The sequence below is a fragment of the Vipera ursinii genome, assembly GCF_947247035.1.
Source record: "Vipera ursinii genome assembly, chromosome: 4".
Lineage (NCBI taxonomy): Eukaryota > Metazoa > Chordata > Lepidosauria > Squamata > Viperidae > Vipera > Vipera ursinii.
Genome location: NC_139514.1, coordinates 22,850,527 through 22,876,094, shown reverse-complemented (window position 1 = coordinate 22,876,094; position 25,568 = coordinate 22,850,527). Strand labels below are relative to the sequence as shown.

At 37.4% G+C, this 25,568-nt stretch overlaps 1 protein-coding gene across 1 annotated transcript in view; it reads left to right on the top strand.

Moving 5' to 3' along the window:
• The window catches only part of FLT1 (fms related receptor tyrosine kinase 1), a gene marked incomplete at its 3' end in the record, with an annotated part of 112,017 nt that overhangs the window by 11,542 nt on the left and 74,907 nt on the right, over positions 1–25,568 (top strand). Inside the window, exons 2-8 of the mRNA XM_083363101.1 lie at positions 3,295–3,391; positions 3,948–4,171; positions 13,017–13,141; positions 19,553–19,715; positions 19,804–19,940; positions 21,785–21,959; positions 22,815–22,932. Of these exons, the coding sequence (XP_083219227.1) occupies positions 3,295–3,391; positions 3,948–4,171; positions 13,017–13,141; positions 19,553–19,715; positions 19,804–19,940; positions 21,785–21,959; positions 22,815–22,932 (1,039 nt within the window). The remainder of the gene's footprint in view (positions 1–3,294; positions 3,392–3,947; positions 4,172–13,016; positions 13,142–19,552; positions 19,716–19,803; positions 19,941–21,784; positions 21,960–22,814; positions 22,933–25,568) is intronic.

The window sequence follows — 25,568 nt, the reverse complement described above, 5'->3', positions numbered from 1 at the left end:
CAAGTTTAGTGGGCACATTTGAAAGTTGAAGAACATGTTATGGGTTAGAGATGAGATTCAGATTGACACCTTCTTGATTCCCTGGGATGCAAAAGAGAGGGGAAGGAACATGGTTAGGTTTGCAAGATTGCCTTACAGTAGTCTATAGAACAAATAAGATTTGGTTCTAGCCATTTGTATAGTCAGTTTCCTAATCTGATAATCTTCAAAGGGCTGGTATCAGTCTTGTTAGTCTGACTATGCATTCTCTTCACTCCCACTAATACCCCAAGGAGGGGCCAGACTTCCTAATGGTTTCCCTGTTTCCTGGGCTCAACACATGTTTTGCACATGTTGTAACCATCTCTGCATAGTCTCTTTAAAGGTCATCTCTGTAGCTTCCTACAGTATCTCACTTTTCATTTATGTTGTGATTCAGGGTCAGCCTGTGGGTTTGGCAGTTGGGTCGGATGATTCAGAGGAGGAGCAGGAGGAGGTGTTTGGAGAGCCTGCAGAGGACAGTTCTGAGGCATCGCAGAGCTCTCAGCCATGCCCCTCCCATCTGTTTACTACTCAGACCCAGCTGTGTGAGCCTGACAGCTTGGAGGAAGATGACCCACAGCTGGCCTTGTTCAAGGATGCCCAAAGCAGGAGGCAGTCAAGTAGGAGTAAACAGAGGAAGGCAATGGGGCACCTCGGAAGGAGGCAAAGAGAAGCCACACCTTGAAACTGTTTAAAAGGGGAATGTGTGGGAGGACTGGTTGCTGAAGGCAACCGTTTGAATAGCTTCTGTTTTAGTGGTTCGAATTTTGTTTTGCTCAGTTTGCTCTGTTTTGGATCTGTTTTGTGTAAATAAATTTGGTGGGCTTACTTCCAGCCTTTTGCCTTTTGTAAAGGGGTTGTCCCTGCCTTTTCTGCAGGGCCGGTAGTAGGCTGGATCAGAACAATTTAGGACTCAAGATGGCATACATAGGGCTTGCTTAATATAAGACTGCAGAAACTCAGAAGAGAATTACTTTAAAATATGTCTATTTTTGAGACCTTATTTTGTTTACGCAAAGACTTGCCATTTAATAAAATGTACATGGCACCATGTTATACAGCATTTTCTTGGCTACTTAATATGGTCTGCTGCTGGAATTTTAGCAAGGCATCAGAAATGGTCATATTAAAACTGACATCCTATCCATTAAAGGGCAGCAGGACGTATAGTGACTAATACTTATAGCCTTTGTTTTCAGGAATCAGTTGGCTTTTCTAGTAGGAATAATCTTGAGAACTTTAACATAAAAGTATACAAAAGTGAATTTGCCATCCAAGTAGAGACTTTCATTACATTACAGATAACCAGGATGCCAGAAAGTAGTTATAATGTCTCCCCCTACAAAAATTTCCAATGCTGAGAAAATGTTTTATTCGTTTATTCATTAAATTTATATGCTGCCCATCTCACTAAAGATGACTCAATGAGAATTGCAATCAATCAATAAAAATGCCAATATAAAGCATTAAAAGAATAAATAGTAATATTATATATGAATTAAAATTGACAAAGTTGGGGAGGAAGGGAGCAAGATTCATCCAGGGAGAAAGTGGGGTCTTATCTTAATCCAGTAATCACCTTCAACATGACTTATTCTTATGGGACATACAGGCTTATCACAAGAAAAGAGCTCTCTTGCGGAAATATTGCTTCTGATACAGGGAAATTTGAATGTCAGCCCACTAACATTTATTTCTCAACCTTAGCAACTCTAAGATGAGTAGAGGTCAGCTTCCAGAATTTCTGAGCCAGCATAGTTTGAGGTAAAAAAAAGTAACATTTATTATACCATGAAGTTACTTTCACATTGACATCACATTCAGTTTTGAATATTAAATTACAGTTTAATTATGTTCTGAGTGATGAAATTCTTTTGTTCTGATTTCCTTTCTAGTAAACTTGGTTGTAGTGCTAGAAGAAAGCGAAAAAAAAATTGCTCTGTTTTCCCTTGCTTGACCACAAGATTCTCTGTGCAGGGTGAATCAGAAATATTTCAGAATAATAATTACTGCAAACAGCATTATGACTGAGTTGCCAGAATTAATCATTGGAAACTTTGCTAGGGATTTGGATGCGAATATAGTAAAAGCTACTGGGATCATCAAGTTGAGAAGGTTTTGGAAAATGAGTGGCTTAAGACTTCATGGAACTTTAAGATCCAAACAGATAGGCATCTTGCTCATAATATGTATTATATAACATTTATTGAAAAGAAGAATGTCTGGTTCATCGATGTTGCTATTCTGGATGATGCTAGGACTGAGGAAAAACAATTGGAAAAAGTAACAAAATATTGTGACTCGGAGACTGAAGTTGTATGCTTATGGACAAAAAAACCCCATTGTTGTATGAATTGGGATTGGGACCTTTGGAGTGATACCTAAAGGACTTCCTTGATAGCTGGAAATATTGAATTTATCAGCCCTGAACATCCCAATATATTTTTTTAAATACCTCCAATCTACTTGGAACTGCCTATATTCTTAGATGCTAACTTACTAATTCTTAGGTGCTTGGTAAGGACTTGCATTATTAAGTTTCCACTAGTCTTAGATTGTGAATTTAATCTATACATAATAATAAATTTACTTAGAATAGCTTATATTTCAAGTAATACCTTTAACACTATCGACAAATAATATCTGTGTATCCCAGGCCTTTGGGAAGGACTCAATAGGTGGATAAAAATGCTAAATCCTGTCTGAACATCTGGCTGACTGCAACCAACCATAATAATTGCTGCTATAAGGAAAACTGTTTAGTATATTTTTTTATAGTCTGCATTATTGGAAACAAAACTAATTATGGTTTTACATTAGATATTGGCAATGTTCCATTGTTAAAGAATAATTGGAGTCACACATCAGGTTAATGACAGAGTGTGTTGTGAGACTATTGTCATGTGTGAACTCTTTCACTGAAAATTAGGATCACAGTTGATGGTCTAACAAGATAAGTGAACCTTACCATTGAATTTAGTTCAGTACAACATATTTAAAGAAATCAATGTGTGAAAACCCATTCTAAAGCCAATCTAGATTATAATTTACAAGAACTATCATTTGTTCATCTCTACGATGATTTTATAATTTCTGTTTTTTTCTTACATTTTAAATAAAGTATCATCAAGTTACATTTAACAAAACTTTTTTCATTCAGAGGATAATTTTAATTCCTTGAGGGTTTTTTTACTTGGAAAATCTAGTTCTTCTTAATTGCATTTGTGAAACAATACAAAGATAATTAGATTTTAATAATTCTTTTGTTTCTAGGATCTATTTCAGGGTTCAAATGGAAAGGCCCCAAGTTAAACATAACCGGAGCGCATCATGTCATACAAGAAGGAGATACTTTAAACATCTTGTGCAGGTAATTAGCTTGGCTGAACTGACCTTTGCAGTTGTCCTTTGGTTTCTATAGTTTCAATCAGTGCTTTTTTTGTAAAAGAAAAAGGTGCCAGAACTCACACATGTCATACAACCCGCCTTGCCTATCCTACAAGGTTCCATCCAAAAAAGGTGCCGGAACTCCGTTCTGAGCGTTCTATGACAAAAAAAGCCCTGGTTTCAATTTTGCATGCAGAGTAGCTTTAGGCTAAGCCTAAGTAGACACTGCCCTGGGGCACCAAAGTTTAAGGGGTGCTAACACTGCCCCTTCTTTCAAATCATTCTGAAAATTCAAATCTTGGCATCAGAGGGAAGTGATGTCCTCACTCAGTGTGACATAGAGTCATCATATACCCATGATTTGGCACACCTTGGGTGGGAAATAGACCCTTCCTTGAAAGGATAAAAAGGGCAACTTCTTAATCTTTTGTGTTGTTTTTGCTTTTGTAGAATATAACAGCTAAATAGCTAATTGTAATAAAAAGGAAAGCTAGAAAGTTAATTCTAATTTTCGTCTTTTTCTTAATCTGGATTTGCAGCGGAAATGTGCCCCATTCTTGGTTTCTGCCTGAAACTCTAAGTAGGGACGACAACCGATTGAATATAATGACTTATGCTTGTGGAAGGCACAACAAGCAGTTCTGCAGCAGCCTGACTTTGAACATTGCTCAAGCAACTGACACAGGATATTACAGCTGCAAATATCCAGCCTCAAGTGATGTAAAAAAGAAGACCGTATCTAAAATATATGTATTTATTAATGGTAAGATCCGATTATTTTTATAATGATTTTTACAGATTGCTGCATTTCCACAATAGCTAAGGGGAAAAGACATACAGTGGTACCTCAGACTTGACTGCTTCAAAAGTCATCAAATGTGGTACTCAACCTATTTTGACACAAAAATGTTGTCTGGGTACTTGTTGTTTCTTTGGTACTTGATGTACTGAGATAGGAAAAGGGAGATGGCTGCGGATTGGAAGTAGGCCAGGCTGGGAAGGTCACTGCAAAAAGTTTGTTAAAGCAAGGGATGGCTGCAGAGGACAGACAGGAGGTTGGTCATGCTTGGAAAGTAACTGACATTGGAAGTCTTTCCTGGGCAAAAAAAAGGATCATGTGGTAAGTCATGTGGTTTGTTTGACACTTGTCATTTTTAGTACTTGTCGCACTTCTTGGAACCAATTAACAACAAATACTGAGGTACCGCTGTATTTATACATGAATTGCAACCCATTTGCTATAACATCAGAAAAACTAGCTGAAGATTTTGTTCACTCACTCTCTGCTTGGACACTTAGGGCCAAAACTAAAGTGGTGTAGAACAGGGCTTTTCAACCTTTTCACACTTTGTACCACTTTTAGGATATGGCAACATCCGAGTACCACCAGTCACCTAGCAAGGTGTCAAAAACTTGATGACCAAAAAAAAAAGGAAAAAAGTGATGAAGTACAGGTAGTCCTCGACTTACAACAGTTCGCTTAGTGACTGTTCAAAGTTACAATGGCACTGAAAAAAGTGCCCCCCCAAGCCACAGCCGAGCAAGACACCTGCCTGCCCGCCTGGCGGCGCTCTTCCTCTTGTCCGAGGTTTTCATTATTGTGAGCATTTCTGTTGAGGATTGGCAGCAGGGGTGGGGTGTGTTTGTTTTTTATTCCCCCCATCTGCTGGGTGGTTGCAGCAAATTTTGGTCACTTCACATGACCCTGGGACACTGTGGCCGTCATAAATATGAATCAGTTGCCAAGCATCTGAATGTAAATCACAAGACCCTGGAGATGCTGTAACATTCCATCTGATAGGTGCTTTTTCTGGGCTCAGAAGCGCCAGGATCAGCGCAGAGCTCCAGCTGGAGCCTGGTGCTGATCCTGGCTCTTCCACGGAGCCCTGATAGCCCCGAAGAAGCACTGATCCTGGGGCTTCCGCTGAGCCCTGACAGCCCTGCAGCTCCAGCCATCTCTCACTCAGGCTTGTGCGGTGCTGCCACCGGTTCAGCTCATTCTCCTCCCCCACTACCACTTTTCTAGGATGGTCGTGTACCACCTGCCAGGTGCCAATGTACCACAGGTGGTACCCATACCACTGGTTGAAAAGCCCTGGTGTAGAAGACCTTCAACTGTATTTTCTAACAGCCAGTGCAATAAAACAGCCAGTGCAATAAAATCATTTGATGCCTGTTACATACAGTATTTAGCTGCAATAGGTCATTACTTGGGTATGAGGTTTTGTTTGCAGTAAAACTATCTGAGAATAAGGATTAAACTAAGTGATCCAACCAATACCGCAGTGACAAAATTAGTAATTATGAGGGAGGGAATTTTTTGAATTTTGGAGGCAATTTGATAGGTTTTTGAAAAAGAAGTTAGTTAAACCAATTGGAATTTTTATTTTGAAGACAAAGAAAATATTCTGCTGAAACTTGATAATGTACCTTCTTTTTTCAGGAGCATATTTTTGTAGTCATAGAAGCCAGGACAATTGTGTTAGACCTGCAGGCATTCTGATCCTTGGTTAAGTCTTTTGCCTCATAGTTTAATTTACCAACCCAATTTGGCTCTCTTTAGAATTTTTTTTTATTAAAGAGTTTTACAAAAACAAAATTTTACAATATATCCCCAAATCCCTCCCACCCCAAACCCACTCACTTCCCCCCCCCCCACTTCCCAGAGCTAAATACAGGATTATAGTTACAATAATCATATTCTAAATAAAAATTATACATAATATACAATTAACCAAATTCATAATGCGCTTTAACTCTCTTTTAACATAACTACCAACAACGTACCAATAACAATATCCCACTAAAATCTACTCATAAGCCAAATGGTACTTTTTAGTCCCATATTTGTTTTGAATATAATTTATAATTTATCCGTCTCCTCCAAACTGAAATATATCTTTCCTGTGAATGATCCTTCAGATAAGCAGAAATCTTAGACATTTCTGTAAGATTCGAAACTTTAAACACCCATTCTTCTACAGTGGGCAAACTATCCTTCTTCCAATATTGTCCCACCAGTAACCGTGCTCTCTTTAGAATTTTTAATAAGGATTGGGAGGTGGTCAGATACCTCTTGCAGTAGTCATACTACTGGGGTGTTGGTTCAAAATGCAATATTAAAATTATTCATTAGCCTTATCTGAAAGGAAGAATACCAAAACTGTTTTAGAGTATGATTAAAATATTATCTAAGCCATGTCCACAGTATTAAATACACAGCTGGTAATGTCCTTGCTAGGATAATGCTGTACCTGTGTCTCAACCAAAAGGTGTGAAATATCAAATCGTTGCCAACAGAAAAAAACACCAGAATGTCATGAAGCAATATAATGGATGTATAGGAAATTAATGTTTTATTATTTACTTTGTTGATACTTGACTCACATCCATTAATCAACTCTACTCTAGAATACAATCTTGATAATCTTGACCATGTGGTTTTTCCATTGTCATCAAAGCAAAGTAAAAGATACAATCTTTTTTCTTTGCCTATTTTTCCCCACAACAACTCTGTGATAGGACAGGCTGAAGGAGTAAGTGAGAACAAATTACCTAAGTCAGTGTTTCTTATCCTCATCAACTTTAAGACATGTATGACTGAATGGGGAATTCGCACAGTTGAAGTCTACCAACTTCAAGTTGATGAGGCTGAGAAACACTGATCCAGAGAGTTTCCATAGATCAAATGCACTAGGATTTGGTTGTCCCCAGTGCCTTAACCACTGTACCATCTTTCCCTCCTTGCGTTGCTAAGTAAAGTGCTATAAAGGAACAATTTACTCTATTGCAATGAAGCACTCTTTAAAGATCTGTGCACCTTTAAATTTCAACTCTATGATTGATTAATGCTATTTTGCAACTTCTTAAAATGTCAGGTTTCTACCTTATTATCAGGATGCTGAGAGTTTAAATTTTCTCTTGAGGACATTTTGCAATTTCATGGTGGAGACAAGGATGCTTTTCTGTTACACTCTTTCTGTCACTCTAAACCCTTCCTGCTCATTGAAAAAGGTCAGTTCCCTCATGATAGCTTCCACTGACATTTAAAGCGTTGGAAGGCTGAAGATTTCTAGAGAAATGACTGTACAGTGAAAACTGAATATTCACAGACATTTATGATTACCTCATAATTGTTGGGAAATTGCTGTAATTTCCAGTTCATTTTTTGTCTAGTAGTTCACTCCAAGGCAATCTCTACCTCTAGATCGGTCTAAGCACACATATTCCAGGCTACAAGGAATTAATGAAGGATGCAAAAGAATTTTTAATAATCATGTTATACTGTTATTGCATTATAATATGTATATTTAATATGCAATATTAAGATATTTATTGTGGCTTTAGTCATTCCCAAATTCCTTTTTTCAAGATACCAAATCTACAAATCTTGGTTCTATCAATGTTAATATTTTGCCAAAACCTGTCATCAATTTTCCACCAAATCTTTTGGAGTCTAGTTTCATAAGGCAAAATACTAGAAAATATTGGAAAAATCATGTGGGTGATAGTCCCTATATTCAGGTTAGAGCACATATAGATGACAGTCAGTTCAGCTGGCAAAAAATACAGCTTGTTATTTACTTTTTCTGCAGGGCAGTCCCAGCTAAGCTTTATGGGAGCTGTAATTCAAAATATTGAAAGTCAAAATATATATATAAAAAAACTTCTCTTAGACAGTAGGTGCATCTGAAAACTCATAGAATACCTAACTCAAAAGCACAATTGTTTCAAATTCTCCGAAACTAAATTTCTGATACAGCCCATGTGACAGAATTCTTTGTAAGTAAGTAACATGTTTTAAACTGACATGTAAATGAGGAACAAATGGTTAATTATAAGAACAGTAGGATACAAAAACAAGCCATTTGACCACGAGAAATGAGAGAGATGTGGCCTTTCGACTCTAGAAGCAGCAATTGTATCTGAAAACTGAAATTCTCCATGACTGGTGAGTGATAGTTACAGTAAGTCCAGTTTTGAGGCCCCAGGTCATTTCAGTCCTGAGTAATGTATATTTATATAACAGGAACTTGATGTAGAAAGAATCCCAGCAAAGTCTATGGATTTATTTTAGAAAGAATGGCTCAAAATACTCTGAAATAGAATATGTACTAAATGATGCTCTTTTTTTTGCCTTGGTAGAAAGTTTGCTTCAGATGGAAACGGGATGGGTGAAAGTTCTCAGGTCCTGGGATTTACTTTCTTAGACTTGAGCTTGTAACATGTACATTTTTATATGGTTATTTTTCTGAAAAAAACAATGTTGATTAAGAGGTTTTCTATGCCAAATATTCACTTGCTTGATATTGATTGTAGCATAAATAAGAATAGATTTTTACATTCAGAAAAGTATATAAACCTTTTATTGGTAGAAAAAGTTTCAATACCACCATAGGAAGTTCTTTTCTTTATCTATGTCAGGGGTGTCAAACTCAATTTCATTGAGGGCCGCATCAGCATTGCAGTTGCCCTCAGGGGGCCGGGTGGGTATGGCCAGGGTGGGCGTGGCCTACTGGGTGCGCGTGGCTAGAGTGTGTATGGCCTACTGGGTGGGCGTGGCCAGCTCTACATAATTTGCATCAAGAGTGCCTATGGGGGCCTGGGCAGGAGTGGGACAGATCTGAGGGTCTCTGGCAGAAGGAGGGTCTCTGGGCCAGGGCCAAGGCAGTGGGGGCTGTTCCCTCACTGTTTCCAGGATGGCTTCGCGGGCCACATGAAACCACTTCGCGGGCCGGATCCAGCCCCCGGGCCTTGTGTTTGACATGTCTGATCTATGTGATAGAGAAATGGATACAATTTTCCCCAAATAATCAACTTCATATTTTATTATCATTTTCAGCCTGTACCAGAGTAAAGTAAATTATGCCAGGGTTTGTTTGCAGTATCAGCTGTCATATGACTAAATCAGCCCATAGTAATGTAGGAAAAATATGGCATAGTTGCTCGTAGAGTGAAAAAAAAATAGAAATAGATAAAAGAGCCATGAAGAACACTGAAATTATTATTTCCTGGCAGACCACGTATTTAAAAATAAGATTGTGACTATCCTTGGATTGTTTCCTATGGTGACAATTTGTGTTACTCAGAAGTACCTTTTCCAGCATTTTGGCAGTATTTAGAAATGCAGAACAACTGTTTCCAAATGCAGAACTACTGTAGGATCTGGCAGGAGAGGAAGAATGATCTCCTTGGCTTAAACACTTAACACTTCCTGTAGTTTGATCAATAGAGACAATGAACCAAATAAGGACAGAAAAGGACAATCTATTTCAAAAGAAATACTAGTGAATAAATGTACTCCTGAATGTTTTCAACTTATAACTGTAGCAGTAGCCAAATATATGCATCACGGTAAGCTGGAATGTGGTTTTTGGCTCAACATGTTATTGTGAAGTGAGCCATTGCAATTTGTAAATTGTAGTTAATGATTTAGTACTGTGTCCAGACCAAATACCATCTCCGAGGCCTCTGGAACTACCTATAGTTGCACCACCAAATTTCAGCAGAAAAGCTGCCAAACATGGATGGGAAGTATGCAGCAACTTTATTGAAAATCCTAAAATTGGTTTAATATTTTTTTTTCAGAGAAAGGCCCCTAAAACCCAGAGATAAATGGAAAAATCTCATTAGGTCCACTCATTTTGCCTCGTTTTTTTAAAAAAACACATATAGCGTCCAACAACTCTGGGCAGTTACAGCTAAAAATGTTAAAAACCAGGGGGAAAATATAGCAGTGGTAGATGAGAAAGGTGATAAAAACTGGAAAAATTCACTGTCCCACATCAGTTTAATGATGTAGTTAGTCTGGTGTGGCTTATTGTCATGTGTGAGAATTAGAAACATCACTGATGGTTTAACAAGGTTAAGGTTGCTTCAGTAAAATGTGTTTTTAAAGAAATCACCAGTGTTGGCTGCTTCAATTATAGATTATAGATCACACAGTGCTAGTACTTCTGGGGGTGTGCTTCTTGTCTGGACTACCTCACAAGACTGACATCAACCTCCCAAGCCTGAAAGTACATCATTCCCTACTCCCTTTATAATTGAAAAAACTAGGGAGGATCCCTTCTAAGACATTTGCCACACTCTCATTTCTTGTGTGGGCTCTGCTGCCTCTTACTTGACCATTGTCGAGTTTGCCGCTTTCCTCCTGTCTTCCAAGATCATTCTCAAATACATTTACACCAGAGGTGGGGAGCAATGGCTCCTTTATAATCATAATCATAATAGTAAAGTTGGAAGGCACCTTGGAGGTCATCTAGTCCAACCCCCTGCTCAGGCAGGAAACCCTACACCATTTCAGACAAATGGCTGTCCAGTCTCTTCTTAAAAACTTCCAGTGTTGGAGCATTCACCACTTCTGGAGGCAGGTTGTTCCACTGGTTAATTGTTCTAACAGTCAGTTTTAGGTTGCTTCTCCCCTTGATTAGTTTCCATCCATTGCTTCTTGTTCTGCCTTCGGGCGCTTTGGAGAATAGCTTGACTTCCTCTTCCTTGTGGCAGCCCCTGAGATATTGGAACACTTCTATCATGTCCCCTCTTGTCCTTCTCTTCATTAAACATTATGATTGGTGGACTTCACAGATCATAAAGAGGCCATCGTTCTCCACCCCTGCATTACACCAATATTGTGAAAACTAATCAGGATGCAGAGAGGTCTCCCTTAGAAATGGCTTCATAGCTCCCCTTTAAGCCAACCAGGACTCCCTCGTCTTGCAATTGTTCAAAAACAACTGTTATGTCTTTGTAGTGCAGCGTTTTCAGGGAAGATTCTTACCTTGGACTGCAAATATAAAAGAACCTTCCTGTATATTGTAATGTTTAAAATGATTGGGTGGGTTAATATATTCCTTTCAACCTTTGAAAACAATTCAGTTAAAATCTAACTCTAAGATTTTTGCTTTTCCTCAGTTCCCATTTACTTGACCATTAATTTTATTGGGAAAGAAATATGATAAACTAATTAATATAAGGGGTCCTGAAAGATCTTTGCCTAGAGAAGTTGGCAGTTCTTAAATAAATACTTTGCTTCTGGCCTTTTAAATTAACACTGAAAATATAGTTTTTAGCTAGAACAAGAATAGCTTCCTAGCATCCCAGATCCTGCCACTACAATTTGGGGGCAAAATATTTGAATTTGAATGGTTCTTTTCTTTTTCTACAAAAGAAAAATTTCAAAAAAAAAGATCTCCAAAAATTAATTGTAGGATATTGGCTAAAGTGAGCTATTTTGGACAGGAACGGCTAAATATGGGAATAGAAGTGGGAGATTTCTGGAAACTAAATTATCTCTAGCTTTAACCCACCGAACAGTCTAAAATAAGATCCCCAATGACAACTTTGGATGGTTTGGGAAGGGCTTTGGAGAAGGCTGGGAAAGATAATTGACCAAGGTCCCTGTCCCATACTCTCCTTTTTAACCCCCAACAAGAATGAAAAGAAAATTGGACAAAAACTTTGGCCACTGATATGCTTCCATCTCCCAAAAGTGTTTTGAAACCCATTGAGAAAATCTAAAATTTAGATTTAGATTTAGATTTATTGAGATTTTTATACCGCCCTTCTCCCAAAGGGACTCATGAATGAATTGTATCCCTGAAATCCCTGAAGATTTGACCTTATGTTTGATAGATCATTTGGATAACACTGAGACATTCACATAAAATATCTGGAAAGTAGATCTTTGTGTTTAAAAATGTATTTCTGATTTCTAAAGAGAAGGAAACCACACTATGGAAGGTATATACATTTGTTAGTATTCTTCTAAAAAAGGAAAGACTGTTGTGTAATCTATGACTGTCACCTTTGGTTGCAACTAGACCATGGATGTAACTCTTAGACTGAAAATGTTTTTTTTTTGTATCCTGGATCTCTTTCCTGTCATTTCCTCAGAAGATGACAGTGACCCACACTAGCACACTATGGGCAGCAGCAACAACTGGTGACATAAAGTCTAGAGACTTAAGGCAGCTCTTCCTTGTATTTAAAATGGCCTGCAGGTTATACATACAGGAAGCTGCTTTGCAACATTTGCTGCTTTTGGAAAATAGCTTTTAATTTCGTGACAAGGATGAATGAGCCTTAAGGGAGTAGTAACAAGCAACATTTCACTGGAGGTACAAAATCTTGGTTGACCCGCTTTTATAACTGTAGCTCCTGCAAAACAAAGCAGAAGTTATTTTTGTTTAAGAAAAAAATCAGCTTTTTCCTTGGATGATATTCAAAAAAGGAAACCTTAGGTTGTTTTGATACTTAGGGTCTCCCACCCCCCACCTTTCTCTCCTCCTCATTTTAACCAGTGTGCAATATTTTTCAATTCAAATGTATTTTTGAAATACTGTTTCACTTTATTATATCTGTCTTGCTTGAAGTCTTTCCACATTTTTTTTGATGAATAAATTCAAGATGAATACATCAATAAGCCAGGAAAGGGTTTGCATTCCTAATAAACACCTTTCTCCATTACTTTGGTGATTATTGCGTATAACTGAGATAAATCACCATGTGGCCTAATTAAATGGGGAATGTAATTCATCGGGTAATGGCTTTGGTTGCATTTTTTTCTTATGTCATTTACTGTGATTTTCTTCTCCTCTTCCTTGCAGACACACAAAACCCATTTATCAAGCTACACACAAATGTACCAGAAATGATACGCACAACTGTTGGAAAGGAGTTGATTATCCCCTGCAGAGTTACAGCACCTGATATCCATGTTAAATTAAGAATGGTATACTTTTTTTTTAACTGCTTGCTGTATGCATTGCTCATTATTTATTTAATTAAAATTGTTTGATTCAGATAAATGAGAGTTAATGCATCAACCATTGTTGGATGCGTTGGTATTAAAGTTAGACGAAGTCATTGGCATGTTTCAGCTTTCTCATACGTTGCTCAGAGTGGATGGGAAATTTTCTGAAAGGCAGTATGAAGGCATTATAATGACAAAAGCATCTGTAGTCAAGTGACTAATTATATATTTATTGCTGTAGAGAAGAAGTAACACCTGGGACAGAACTATGGGACACTTGCTCAATTTATATTACATTTTATCCATAAACACATTCAGCAGTGTCTGCAGACTATTGCTGGTTTCATAAATGACACAGTAGCATCACAGCTGTGTGTCACAAGTTCTGGTTCTCTTGGGTGTGCATGCACAATCACAAGGCATGTACAAAAGAGGCGAGACTTGCATAATACTGTAACTTGGGTTGCATAACTCAAACACACACAAACCCTGTGTTAACTGGTTCAACTAAAAATCACATGTTCTGATTTGTCTGTTGATGATATTTTATATTTCTTCCTAATTGCCACTGGAGTGCCTTCCAACTCACTTTATTTGTTATCTTGCATGACATTTGGTGAAAAATTGCATTGCTGAATGTTCATTGACTTGCTACTGGGACCTTGGGGTGCCCACAAAATGGATTCAGAGCCTAGATACAGTCTGCAAGCTGCCTCATCTCTTCCTTTTCCTTGTAGTTCATAGCCAATCAGTGTAGGAAAAGCAGGCTGTCACTGTTTTATTAACCTAGAGAATATTTACAAAGACACTGCTGATGGTGAAGGATGAGGGGGTGGCAGTATGCTGTTGGATTTTTTTTATTATTTGTGCAAAAGATGACTAGGACTGAAGAAAGACAATTAGTCTTACAGGACAGATAAAACATTTAGATGAATCTGGTATCACTTTTTCCAACTGACATATTTTATTAAAAAGCATAAACTTTCAGAAACAACCAGTTTGGCATAGTGGTGTAGCAACCTAGGACTATGAATTCTAGTCCTGTCTTAGAAACAAAGGCCAGCTGAGAGACTTTGGGCCAGTCACTCTGTCTCAGTCCTAGGAAGAAGGGAAGGGCAAATGACCTCTGAAAAACAATGCCAAGAAAACTGAAAGGACTAATCCAGGTAATTCCCAGGAGGCAAAAATTGATTGGAAGACACACACAGCACATCCACAAAAGCTTTCTTGATCTGGAGCTCACTTTGTGAGCTGCTTAAAGTGACTATATGGAGGTAGGATACAAATTAGGTTGAACTGGAAAGGGAAGAAGGGATGGAAGGACATACCAACCTGTCTTTCCCTCTCTTCCCCCCCCCCCACTTCATGCATCTGACGAAGTCAGCTGTAGCTTGCAGAAGAGTATGCTCTTTAATATTGTTAGTTTGAAAAGCTGCTACCAGAAAACTCCTCCTGATTTTTTTTTCACTACCAAAACCCAACATAGGTCTATAGTCAAAGTTGTTGTGATTCAGGGTCAGCCTGTGGGTTCGGCAGTTGGGTCGGATGACTCAGAGGAGGAGGAGGGGGGTGTTGAAGACCTTGCTGAGGGGGTTGAAGATCTTGCTGATGAGAGCCCTCAGCCAGGCCCCTCCCACTTGGTCACCACGGAGACCCAGCTGTGTGAGCCTGACAGCGTGGATGAAGATGACCCACAGCTGGCCCTGTTCAAGGACGCCCGACACAGGAGGCAGTCAATTAGGAGTAAACAGAGGAAGGCAATGGGGCTTCTCGGAAGGAGGCAGAGAGAAGCCACACCCTGAACTCTATATAAGGGGAATGTGTGGGGAGGGCTGGTTTGCTGAAGGCAACCGCTCGGATAGTTCATGTTTCTTAAAGCTCCTGTTTCTTGGTTTGTCTTGTTCCATTTGTTTTTGTAGTAATAAATTTGGCAGGCGTAATTCCAGCCTCCTGCCTTCTTGTAAAAGGGGTTGTCCCTGCCTTTTCTGCAGGGCCGGTAGCAGGCTGGTACAGAACAAAAGTTGCCAGCAAAGGCATTACAAAATAAAGACTTACTCCTTTATTCCTTTGCTTTTTGTAAGTTACTCATAAACTTAGTTTATGGCTGACAGGATCTCCTGAACCAATGGGCATACTGCTTATTGTGAGCAACTATATATGAAATGATAAATCAGTTCAGAAAACAAAAGAGACTTGCTTCTATTTGGCAGCAGGAACCACAATATACGGTAATCTCTAGCATTCAAGGCGCTCCAGAATCTCAGCCAGCAGGTTATAAAACAACAGGCAGTATGTATTGTAAGGCACACTCCTCCCATTATTTCAATAGTTATTATGGCTTCCTAGCAGATTCTGCAAAGATAAAGGAGTATATGCTACTGTGATATGAGCGGTGACTGCTGTTCGTTCTGTTAAAACATCTTATTGTCTGAGCAGAGAGTGAAGGGAGGGCCCTTCCTGTGCAGTTCAGTCCATGTAATCTAAGATAATAGAATCCAGGCAGAATGGAGGCTGATACTGATACTTTGAAGCATCGGTCAGTCTGTGAAGGAGATGTGAGGAGAGCTGGACTGAGAGAAAGGGACTGGCCCAACGTCTTCCAGCTGGCTTTCATGCCTTAGGTGGATTCACCGTCTCCTGGCTTCTAGAACAGCACCTTAATCACTAGATCAAAGTTAATGCTAAAGACTGCTCTTGTTAAATACAAGTACTGCTCTTGTTTAATACAAGAGCAGTACTCCATCCCATTAGTTTTCCCAAAGGGGCTTTTTCAAAAGGCAACTGCACTTTCTTATTTTTCCTTGATGATGTTTTGCTTCTCATCCAAGAAGCTTCTCCATTTCTGACTGAATGGTGGAGGAAAGATTTATATTCCTTGCAGTCATCTGGTCATTAGCACTCTCTCTGAGAATCATTGAGGCCACTTGGAAGTTTAATAATAAGTCAGTCAGGAAGTAGGCATTTGAAAGCACAGAACCAAAGAGAAAGAAGATTGTGTAAAGGACAAGGATTAGTAACCCCTTCTAGAAAGCATGCATCTTAGGGTCAGAAAAACAAAATAGTTTGTGTACATACACTGTTAGTGAAGGGTGGATTCATGTGTTTATTACACAATCTGTTCAGGAGTCTGCAGAGTCCCTAGCTTCCTACACAGATTTCCCAGGCAAGATGAAATACCCCTCATTTCCAGTAGCTATGCTACTATCGCAACTAACGGAGAGCCTTGCTTTTGAGAAATTGTTGGCGATAATTCTTCTCACAATTGCTTTGAACACGTATTTGGTGGGGAAGGTGGACCTGCCATAATCTTAAACATCAATAATTAAAAGGGTGGACTGACAGTTTCTATTACTGAATTCTCTAAGTAGATGGGCTCAATTTAAAATGTATCTAAAATGTATCTGCGCTCATAGAATATGAAAAATTGTGGTTTGGATGTAGAACATTATGTATGGCACATATATGTATACCATAGGGTTTAGCCATCATGAATGTGGTCGTATGATGAAAGGGTCAACAATTCTGATTTTGTTTTGTTTTGTAGCTTTGGAATATTGTGGCAAATGTTAGAATTTATTTCCACAAGTACAGTTGAAAAACAGCCAGATCAAAGAATGGATGACACATTAATCCAGTTGATTCTCTGTTGTTTCAGCATTTTTTCATGCAATTGACAATGATGATTCTTCTGTCATAACAGAAAAGATAGAGAATGGATGAATAGAATTATGATTTTCTGTTCCACACTGTTTTAGAGGATATTAGATTTACTGGATTCTTAGCTGATGCATAAGCCATGTGTTTTCTCTGAAATTACCTGATTAATAGTTTATTTCTATATATAAGAAGCCTGAAAAGACTTTGCATCTGATTCCAAAAGGTGATTTGGAATATGAGGGTGAATGAAGGTAGATGCTCACATTAATTCTTTAAACAGCTGAACTTTGAAATGGCTGTGCAGCTGCCCTCACTTCTATATGAAGTGGATGAGAATAATTGCATGATACAAAAAAAAAAAGATTTTGTTGCTTTAAAGAGTTTAGGCTTCATGCTTTCTTAAGAACTTCCTGAAATTGCTTTGAGGGATTCCTAAGGAATGCAGAATTTTTGTTCCCAATAGCATGTGAACTTCTTACAGAAGCCTCAGGTCCTTTTCCAGTTACGGTCATTTTTAGTGGTGTGATTCCTCAAGTCAACTCTTAGTGACTATATAGTTTTTTTTAAAAAATAGTATAATGTAGATACCAACAGAAAAAAGCTAGGAAAAAGTAACAAGAATGTGTGGCTTCTGGAATTCTTTCCAGCCCCTTTAAATTTTCTTGTGTGATAGAATAAAGTGTTGCATATATCCCTGTTCCCTGCTTTCCTCTTATGTTGCAAGGACAGGGCAACATGAATATTATCTGCTCTGGGTCAACAGATTATGAGAAGAGGGTTTAGAACAATGTTTCTCAACCTTCTCAACTCTAAGATGTGTGGGCTTCAATTCCCAGAATTCTCCAGCCAACAAATTGGCCGAGGAATTCTGGGAGTTAGTCCATACATCTTTAAAGTTGCCAAGGTTGAGAAACATTGGTTTAGAACAGGGGTATCAAACTGCCGGCCTGCGGGCTGGTTTAATCATACAGAGGCTCCACCCACTCCAACACCAGCAATGAATGCAAAAAAAGTCACGATATGTCGCGCCACGTCACGTGACGTGGCGAATTTGACACCCATGGTTTAGATTGAAACAACCTGCAGTACTGCAAGCTGCTGTCCAGCTACCTCTCCCAGAGCATTGCACTGGGGGTATAAAAGGATCTTTTTCTCCACAACTTCCAGCCTGATCTAGCCTCTTTTGGACTTGATCTTTCTTTTGCCAGCTTGTCTTCAGTGCTGTATGTTATTCTGTTTTGTTCAGTTTTCAAAGATTATTCATGTTGATGGGCTAATAAACAGATGGCAGAAACCTGATCCCTTTACATAAGTTTTTTCTTCTGTTTGTTTGGAAGGAATAAAAAACAAAATCATAGACATATTTGTGGTGTTGTCCCATCACACTGTCTGGTTGCCTCTCCCTTCCCACAGGGCCATTAAGTGCAGCCCTTGAGCACTAAAGTATGTACTGCTGCTATATTTTATTTTATTTATTGCCAAATGTCTAATTGTAGTCATCATGGGGTTTTTCCAGTGTGGCTCTAATCTATGGTATGTATCCCACTTAGAAAATTGCCTTTCAAATGAAAAACATTTTTGATCCAAACACCCATTTGTTTCTTTTGTCTTTCTTGGAAGGGTCTGCCATTGCATTAGGAAATACCTCAACACCTCACTCAGAAGCAAATTTGCCATTATGTACAGTATGTGATGTGTTTGCTAGTAAAAAGAAAACCACTTCTTATTAAATAACACAATCCATATTTGTCAATAGGAAATTAAGAGCAGGGTAGTTTTGCTTGGAAAGTCCCATGGACTTTTGCACTATGACAAATAACAAAATTTGGTGTGGTGGAACATGAAATAGTCAATTTTTAAACCAAGATTTTCCGATACTAAGGGACCAAAAGGTTTTCAGATATCTTCTGTATTATAATTAGATGATTTACTAACCATTGCAATATCACAGTCCATGCCAATTGCAAGTCATTCTAATATATTTGCAAATCAACAATTGCAAATCATTCCCAGCTGCAGCCCCCAAGTCATTCTTGTCATTCATAGCCCCCCAATGGGTTGACCATGGCTTTGTAACTGACCACCTGTTGTCAATCATTGTTTTATCTATGCCAAGGGTAGGCAACCTCGGCTCTTTTATGACTCATGGACTTCAACTCCCAGAATTCCTGAGTCAGCTATGCTATGCTGACTCAGGAATTCTGGGAGTTGAAGTCCATGAGTCATAAAAGTGCCGAGGTTGCCTACCCCTGGCTATGCTAGTCAAAAGCTATACTACAAGCCAATCGGTGCACTCTCTCTCTCTGCTTGAAATCAGTCACTAAATTTACATCTGCCGCTACCCAAAGCTTCCATTTCATTTTATTTTATTATTGGTGAAACAAATAGAAAACATCCTCAGTTTATCTGGCATGGTCTATCAAGCTCTATTAATTGCATTATCTCAACTAATTCAGAGTCTGGCAAATCAGCAAACTTGTGTTTTGGATTTCTCTCTAACCTGGGGCGAATGAAATGGAGCTGTATGAAGAAAATACAAATACCAGATGTCCCCATTCAAGTGCAGTTTTCATAAACCGCAGAAATGCAGTTGTGTGCAATAGATAAGGCATGTTCTATAACTCCCTGAGGTTCTTTGTCATAAAATGTTATTAAATTGATCATTCATTACTTCTAGGATTAATAAATACTTAAGAAAATTGTGAGGGAAATAATGCATTAATTTCATTTTAGATACCAGGAGAAACCATCATTCCTGATGGGAAGACAGTCATCTGGGACAACACAAAAGGCTTCATAATTCCAAAAGCAACATATAAATTCATAGGGCTTCTTAGCTGTGAAACTATTATTGATGGTCATGAGTATAGCACCAAATACCTGACATATAGGCTAAGTAAGTACTTTTTCTATTCATCTCAGTTTTTCTTTCTTTCTGTTTAATCATCCATCCAGTTCAATTTTGCTTTTTTTATATTACATAGACAATGAAATCATTAGTGTCCAGGTAAATGACTCAAAACCAGTGAAGCTATTCAAAGGACAAAGTCTTGTTCTCAACTGTAGTATCACTACAGCGTGGAACACCAGAGTGCAAATCACATGGACTTATCCTGGCGAGGTGTGTACTCTTTCCTTTTCTTTTTAAAACACTAATGAACAGCCTAATAAAATATTAACTAAATTAAGTGTACTAATTTGTTGTCCTTCTGCTGAATTTTCTTATATGATTCATTTTATTTTCCATGTGGGTTGGAAAATATACTTTTCATATTGCATCACTGAAGGAGGAAGACTACATAATATAGTTGCATAAATGCAGTGTGCATATTTCATAATAAATTTATTTTTAAAAGTTTCAAACTTGGAAATTTCTTAGGTGTCGTGATTAGTAATACTTATAACACAACGTCAAAGGGTTTTATTTTATAATAGACTTCCTCAAAGTAGGCTTCCAACTTAGTTTCAGAAAGATACTAGTTCAAAATTTCAGTTGGTCTCTGAGCAAAGCACTTCATCAATGAGAAAATATGGTTACACAACTTTTGTTCACCACATTTTTGCATATTCAGCCATGTACAAATATCTGCCAGATTTCCACGAAAAGCTTGTCAATTTGCCAATGGTTTTTAATAAGGTTAATGTATGGGGAAATTCAAACCTAGTTGAGGTTTGGCCTAGTCAACCAATACTTAAGAGTATATTGCATAAGGTCCACTAATCATTTCCCTTCTCTGATAGAACTTCCACTTTTCATCTGCTTACATAAAGAAGGGTAATGGATACAGTATTACTAGCAGATCTCCTCCCATTTTTCTTGGTTCTACACATTTTTGAGTGTACCATATAAATCTGAATGCAGAATTCAATCCAAAATAATGTGCCTGATTACATGCTGAAGGATGGTTAGTAACTTTTAACAGAGACATTTGTATCATAAAATTCATAGTGGTATATATTAAACACAATTATATAATATAATGTCTATATAAGCATTTCTATATTCATAGAAAAATCTGGTTTATGATCCCTATAAAATAATTCTAAAACAGCAGGTTCTAGATGATATTTAGTTCTTTCCAATACAGTGTTTTTATGACCATATATCTAGTAATTGCATAACAAAACAGAATGAGAATAAAGTTAAAGCTTATCCAAAGCCATGCATTAAGATATTAGGGAGAAATTAAAAGTTGGGGGCAGTGTGAAGTAGTGGATCTTTTAAATAGCTATAACAGTGATTCTCAATCTTAGCAACTGTAAGATGTGTGTACTTTGACTCCCTAACGAACTCTCAGAATTCTCCACAATTCCTCAACGTGGCTGGCTGGGGAATTCTGGGAATTGAAGTCCGCACATCTTAAAGTTTATGAGGCTGAGAAACACTGCTCTAAAGGGATAAACCCAATTAAATAGGTACAGTGTATTTGAATAAAGTCTCATTTAAATTATGTTCATATTCCGTTAACTCACTTGATCTTTATTAGAATTAGATGCTAATTCTCCTTCAGATAAATATGGACAATTTTCATCCAACAAGATATGTACTTTATCTAACATCACCATTTTGCTCCAACAAGACCCAAACAATTAATCCTTTTATATCTTGAGGGGCAGTGGCTGTGAAAAAGGTCGATATTGTATGTTTGTCATTTTTCAAGGAATATTTTCCAAAAGGAGAAGAGTATTAACCATTTCACAAAGACTGGGAATGGTTATTACGTGAATACAATAGGAAAGTAAGTCTCAACATAGATCACAAGTGACATTTTTGCCTGTGTAGATTTGTGTGTTTGTTTGAAGAATTATCTTTCAAGATAAATTAGTGGAAAGTTTCCATATCTAATTAAGGATAGTAAATTATCTCTAATCTGGAGTTGCATGTTAAATTGTGACCACTGTCTAAATTCCAAATAACAAGCGTTGATAGTAATAAGTCCTGTGTTACTTTTTTCTTCTATCTAGGCAAGCAAAAGAGGCACCATTAGTAGAAGCATTCAACAAGGAAAAGATGGGCCCAACCTATTCTATAGCATCCTTGTTGTTGATAAAGTCCACGATATAGATAAAGGCCAATACATTTGCAATGTTAAGAGCGGACCATCACTCAAATCAGATAGCGTAACAGTTTTTATTTATGGTAAGTCATAATTTGTGTATATTAAATGTCAGTTATACATATTCCACTGGCAAGGATTGCGATTTAGAGGTTAGATGAGACCATTGTTATGATTTTGTGCTTTTTAGAATGGTTTTTCCATGTGCCACTCAGTTGTGCTGTATTTCACACTGTCACAATTGTGAAATAGGTAGTTGTAACAAATTGACTAAATAAGGGCATAGCCAATTCCAAAATATTTTTCCATGTAGCTTAAAAGCAGCTGCTTAAGGTATTACAGGTAGTCCTTGACTTACAAGCAGTTCATTTAGTGACCATTCAAACTTCTAACAGCACTGAAAAAAGTGACTTATGACCAGTGCTTTTTTTGTAAAAGAAAAAGGGGCCAGAACTCACACGTCATACAACCCGCCTTGCCTACCCTACAAGGTTCCATCCAAAAAAGGTGCCGGAACTCCGTTCTGAGCGTTCTATGACAATAAAAGCCCTGCCTATGACCATTTTTCATACTTACTATGGTAGCAGCATCCTCAGTACTTTAAATGTAGCTTTAATTTCAAGTCCACAAGGGGATGACTTTCATAAGTTCTCCTTAGAAGTAGTATATTCAGGCTACTTATTACTGTGTTTTATGGTTTGCATTGTTTTTATGTTGAAAGTGATATTGGAACTCAGGAGAACTCTGATTTTATTGGATGATTAGTGAGGGCATCTTTGAGGGCTTCTTACATTGTTCTTTACATGCAAAAGTATTCCTACCAGTATTGACATATAGTCTTTTGTGTACAAATTAAATTGCCTATATTATGTTTGAGTTATTAATCAATATCTTTAGAACATAATTTTTTCCTCTTTCTTTTTTTCTTGTCTTTAAAGATAAAGCATTTATTACCTTGCAACATCGACAAAAAAACATGCTGGATGTTATGTCTGGCAAGAAGTCCTATCGACTTTCTATGAAAGTGAAAGCATTTCCTACACCAGAGGTTGTATGGTAGGATTACAGTTACTTCTACCTAGAGAAAGAAGCCATTTATATTTGACAAGATAACCTATTTGCCCAGGATTAAATATTTCACCTCTAAGTAAAAAAATATTAAATAAAGATGTCCTGAAATGGACTTGAAATATCTCCTTTAATTTTCACTATTTAAGAATCTGTCAGATGACTGTGTTCATTTTATTGGGATTAATGTCTTGCAGTAAATGAAATTCAGCATATTTGATCAGAAAGAATACTTCAGCATTCTGTCACATATTTAATATTCAAGGAGGAAATATTACAAATTTTATAGATCCATTTTCAAACTGAGTCAATAGTTTTATCTTGTATTTAAACTCTTCGTGAAAATAAAATGTTGTTGGAAGAATTCGAAGAAGAAAAATACTGCACAATTTTTATTGGGTCAAGAACTACACTAATGTTTGAATAGTACATTGGAAGTCACATTGCATACAAGTTTGGAACTATGTAAAATATTTTTTAAAATATGTCTGTAGTGGGACATAATACAGAGAAAGAATGAAAAATAAATGTTAATATTTTTTTAAGTACTAATAGTTAAAATGTTTAATTATTTCCTACACATACAATATTCACAAAGAAAGACTTTTATATAGAAGAAATGGGATAGCTGTGGTGTGTGGGTTTGCTGTTGATAAATGTAATATAGAAATGAGTTCTAAGTTTTGTCACTGGCATTTTCATTTTGACACTTACTTTCTTCATAATAAAATGTGAACATTTTAAAGGGTATGTGCTGTCCTGCGAGAAAGGAAGTTGTTTTAATTGGTGCCTAATTCTGAGATGCTTAAGTTATATAAATTATACTTGCAGTAGCTAAATGACAAATGCTTATGGTCTTTGGTTCAGATCCATTCGTTAGCAAGATAAAAAGGGTGTTACTCTCTTGTGATACAATAGAAACTTCCTCTCTTTTCCCTGTCAGTGAGAAAATTAGCCCATGTGTCTCTCTGTGTGTAGTGAGTTCCCCATAATACATATTTTAAGCTTTATTCTGTTACTACATTTTTTAAGTTTATGTTTAGAAGTGCCCATATTTTCCAAGTGGATATAATATAGTCATTTATCAACCTGCAGTTTTAACTAGTGATAAAAGGATAACAGTAGTCATACCAAATTAAAGTTGGGAAGATTCCAGTAACAGCTCTCCGAATGTCTGTTTGCTGATTTTTTCCCCCCTCCTGGCGAGGGTGTGCCAATGAAGGCAATTGTCTTGGCAAGCACAAAGTACTGAACATGACACAACATAGTAATTCATTCAGAGCAATAAAAAATATTCAATTAAAATACAACCATAGCATTTATAGCAATGTTTCTTCTCTGACTTCTGGAAAGAAATATTACATTGACATATCGACAGCATGAGAAAAAGTATAAATACAATCTCAGGTGAATATTCTGCCCATGGACGTTTACAGTCTTAAAAAGGTTCTGAATCAGGCTTCCATGTTTTGTCTTTCTTTGTTTCTTGTTGAGGTCACAAACTTTCTGATTTTATTGCACTGTATGACTCCACCTGCCTACGCTTTTATTTGCTTCCTGCTCAGTTGATCAGCAGTTGCTCTGAATCATTGTGTTAAAATAATCAGTTACTGTACTTAAACAGCCCTTAATCGTAAGGCATTGAGGAATGAATATTTCAGTGCACAGCAGGAGACAGGAAGGCAAATATGCCTATATTGTTGTTCAGTCTCTAAGTCATGTCTGACTCTTCATGACCCCATGGACCATAGCAATGCCTGCTCCTCCTGTCCTCCACTGTCTCCCGGAGTTTGCCCAAATTCATGTTCATTACGTCAATGAAACTACCTGAAGTCAAAATATGAAACACTTGTGCACTCGCTCACACAGACCTGTAAAATACCAAGTTCTTATACTAGATTTTTTAAAAAATATATAAAATCATATTTTTCTTTTTGTGTCTTGTACCCGAGATCTCTCAATATATGGCTTCTTTTGCTAATGACAACTTTAAAATTATGTGCCAATAACTTAAAGCCATAGTATTTGCATGCAAAGGAATTTCCCCAATTTATTAATCTATATATTATTTCAGCAAAGAATAGCTTTGCATTTTTTTCTCTCTATTAGAGCTATGAAATGATCTTAACACTTCATGATAAAATACTAGGCCTATAGGATTTGGAAGTTGCAAAACCTCCTGGAAATAGAAAAAAGCCAATATTTAATATGTTCTTACTATTAGAACAACTTGTTGCAGTCCTTGAGGGTACCAGAAATTATGTTTGTCTCAAACATTTTAGAAACTTTAATTTAGTGGAGTACTGGTATATAATTTAACAGAAGGTGCATTTCATAAATCTTAGAATTACCCACAAATATGCATATAGATTCATGAGGTAAAGAAAATATTTCTCTGAAACAAGTTTGTTTAGAGTGTCAAGGCACTTCAGTCATGTTATTGGCCTTACTGTTGAAGTATTATTAGAGGTAAACATCTTGAGCAGATGTGCTCTTAAAAAGTGATACAGAGAGGAAGGCTTGCCCCCTCCCCCGCCACTCCTACTCCATCACAGTAAGATGCCTTATAATTTGGCCCAAACAGGGAAATGCGTGTTTTCTGAAAACCCACTGTTTTTCTACAC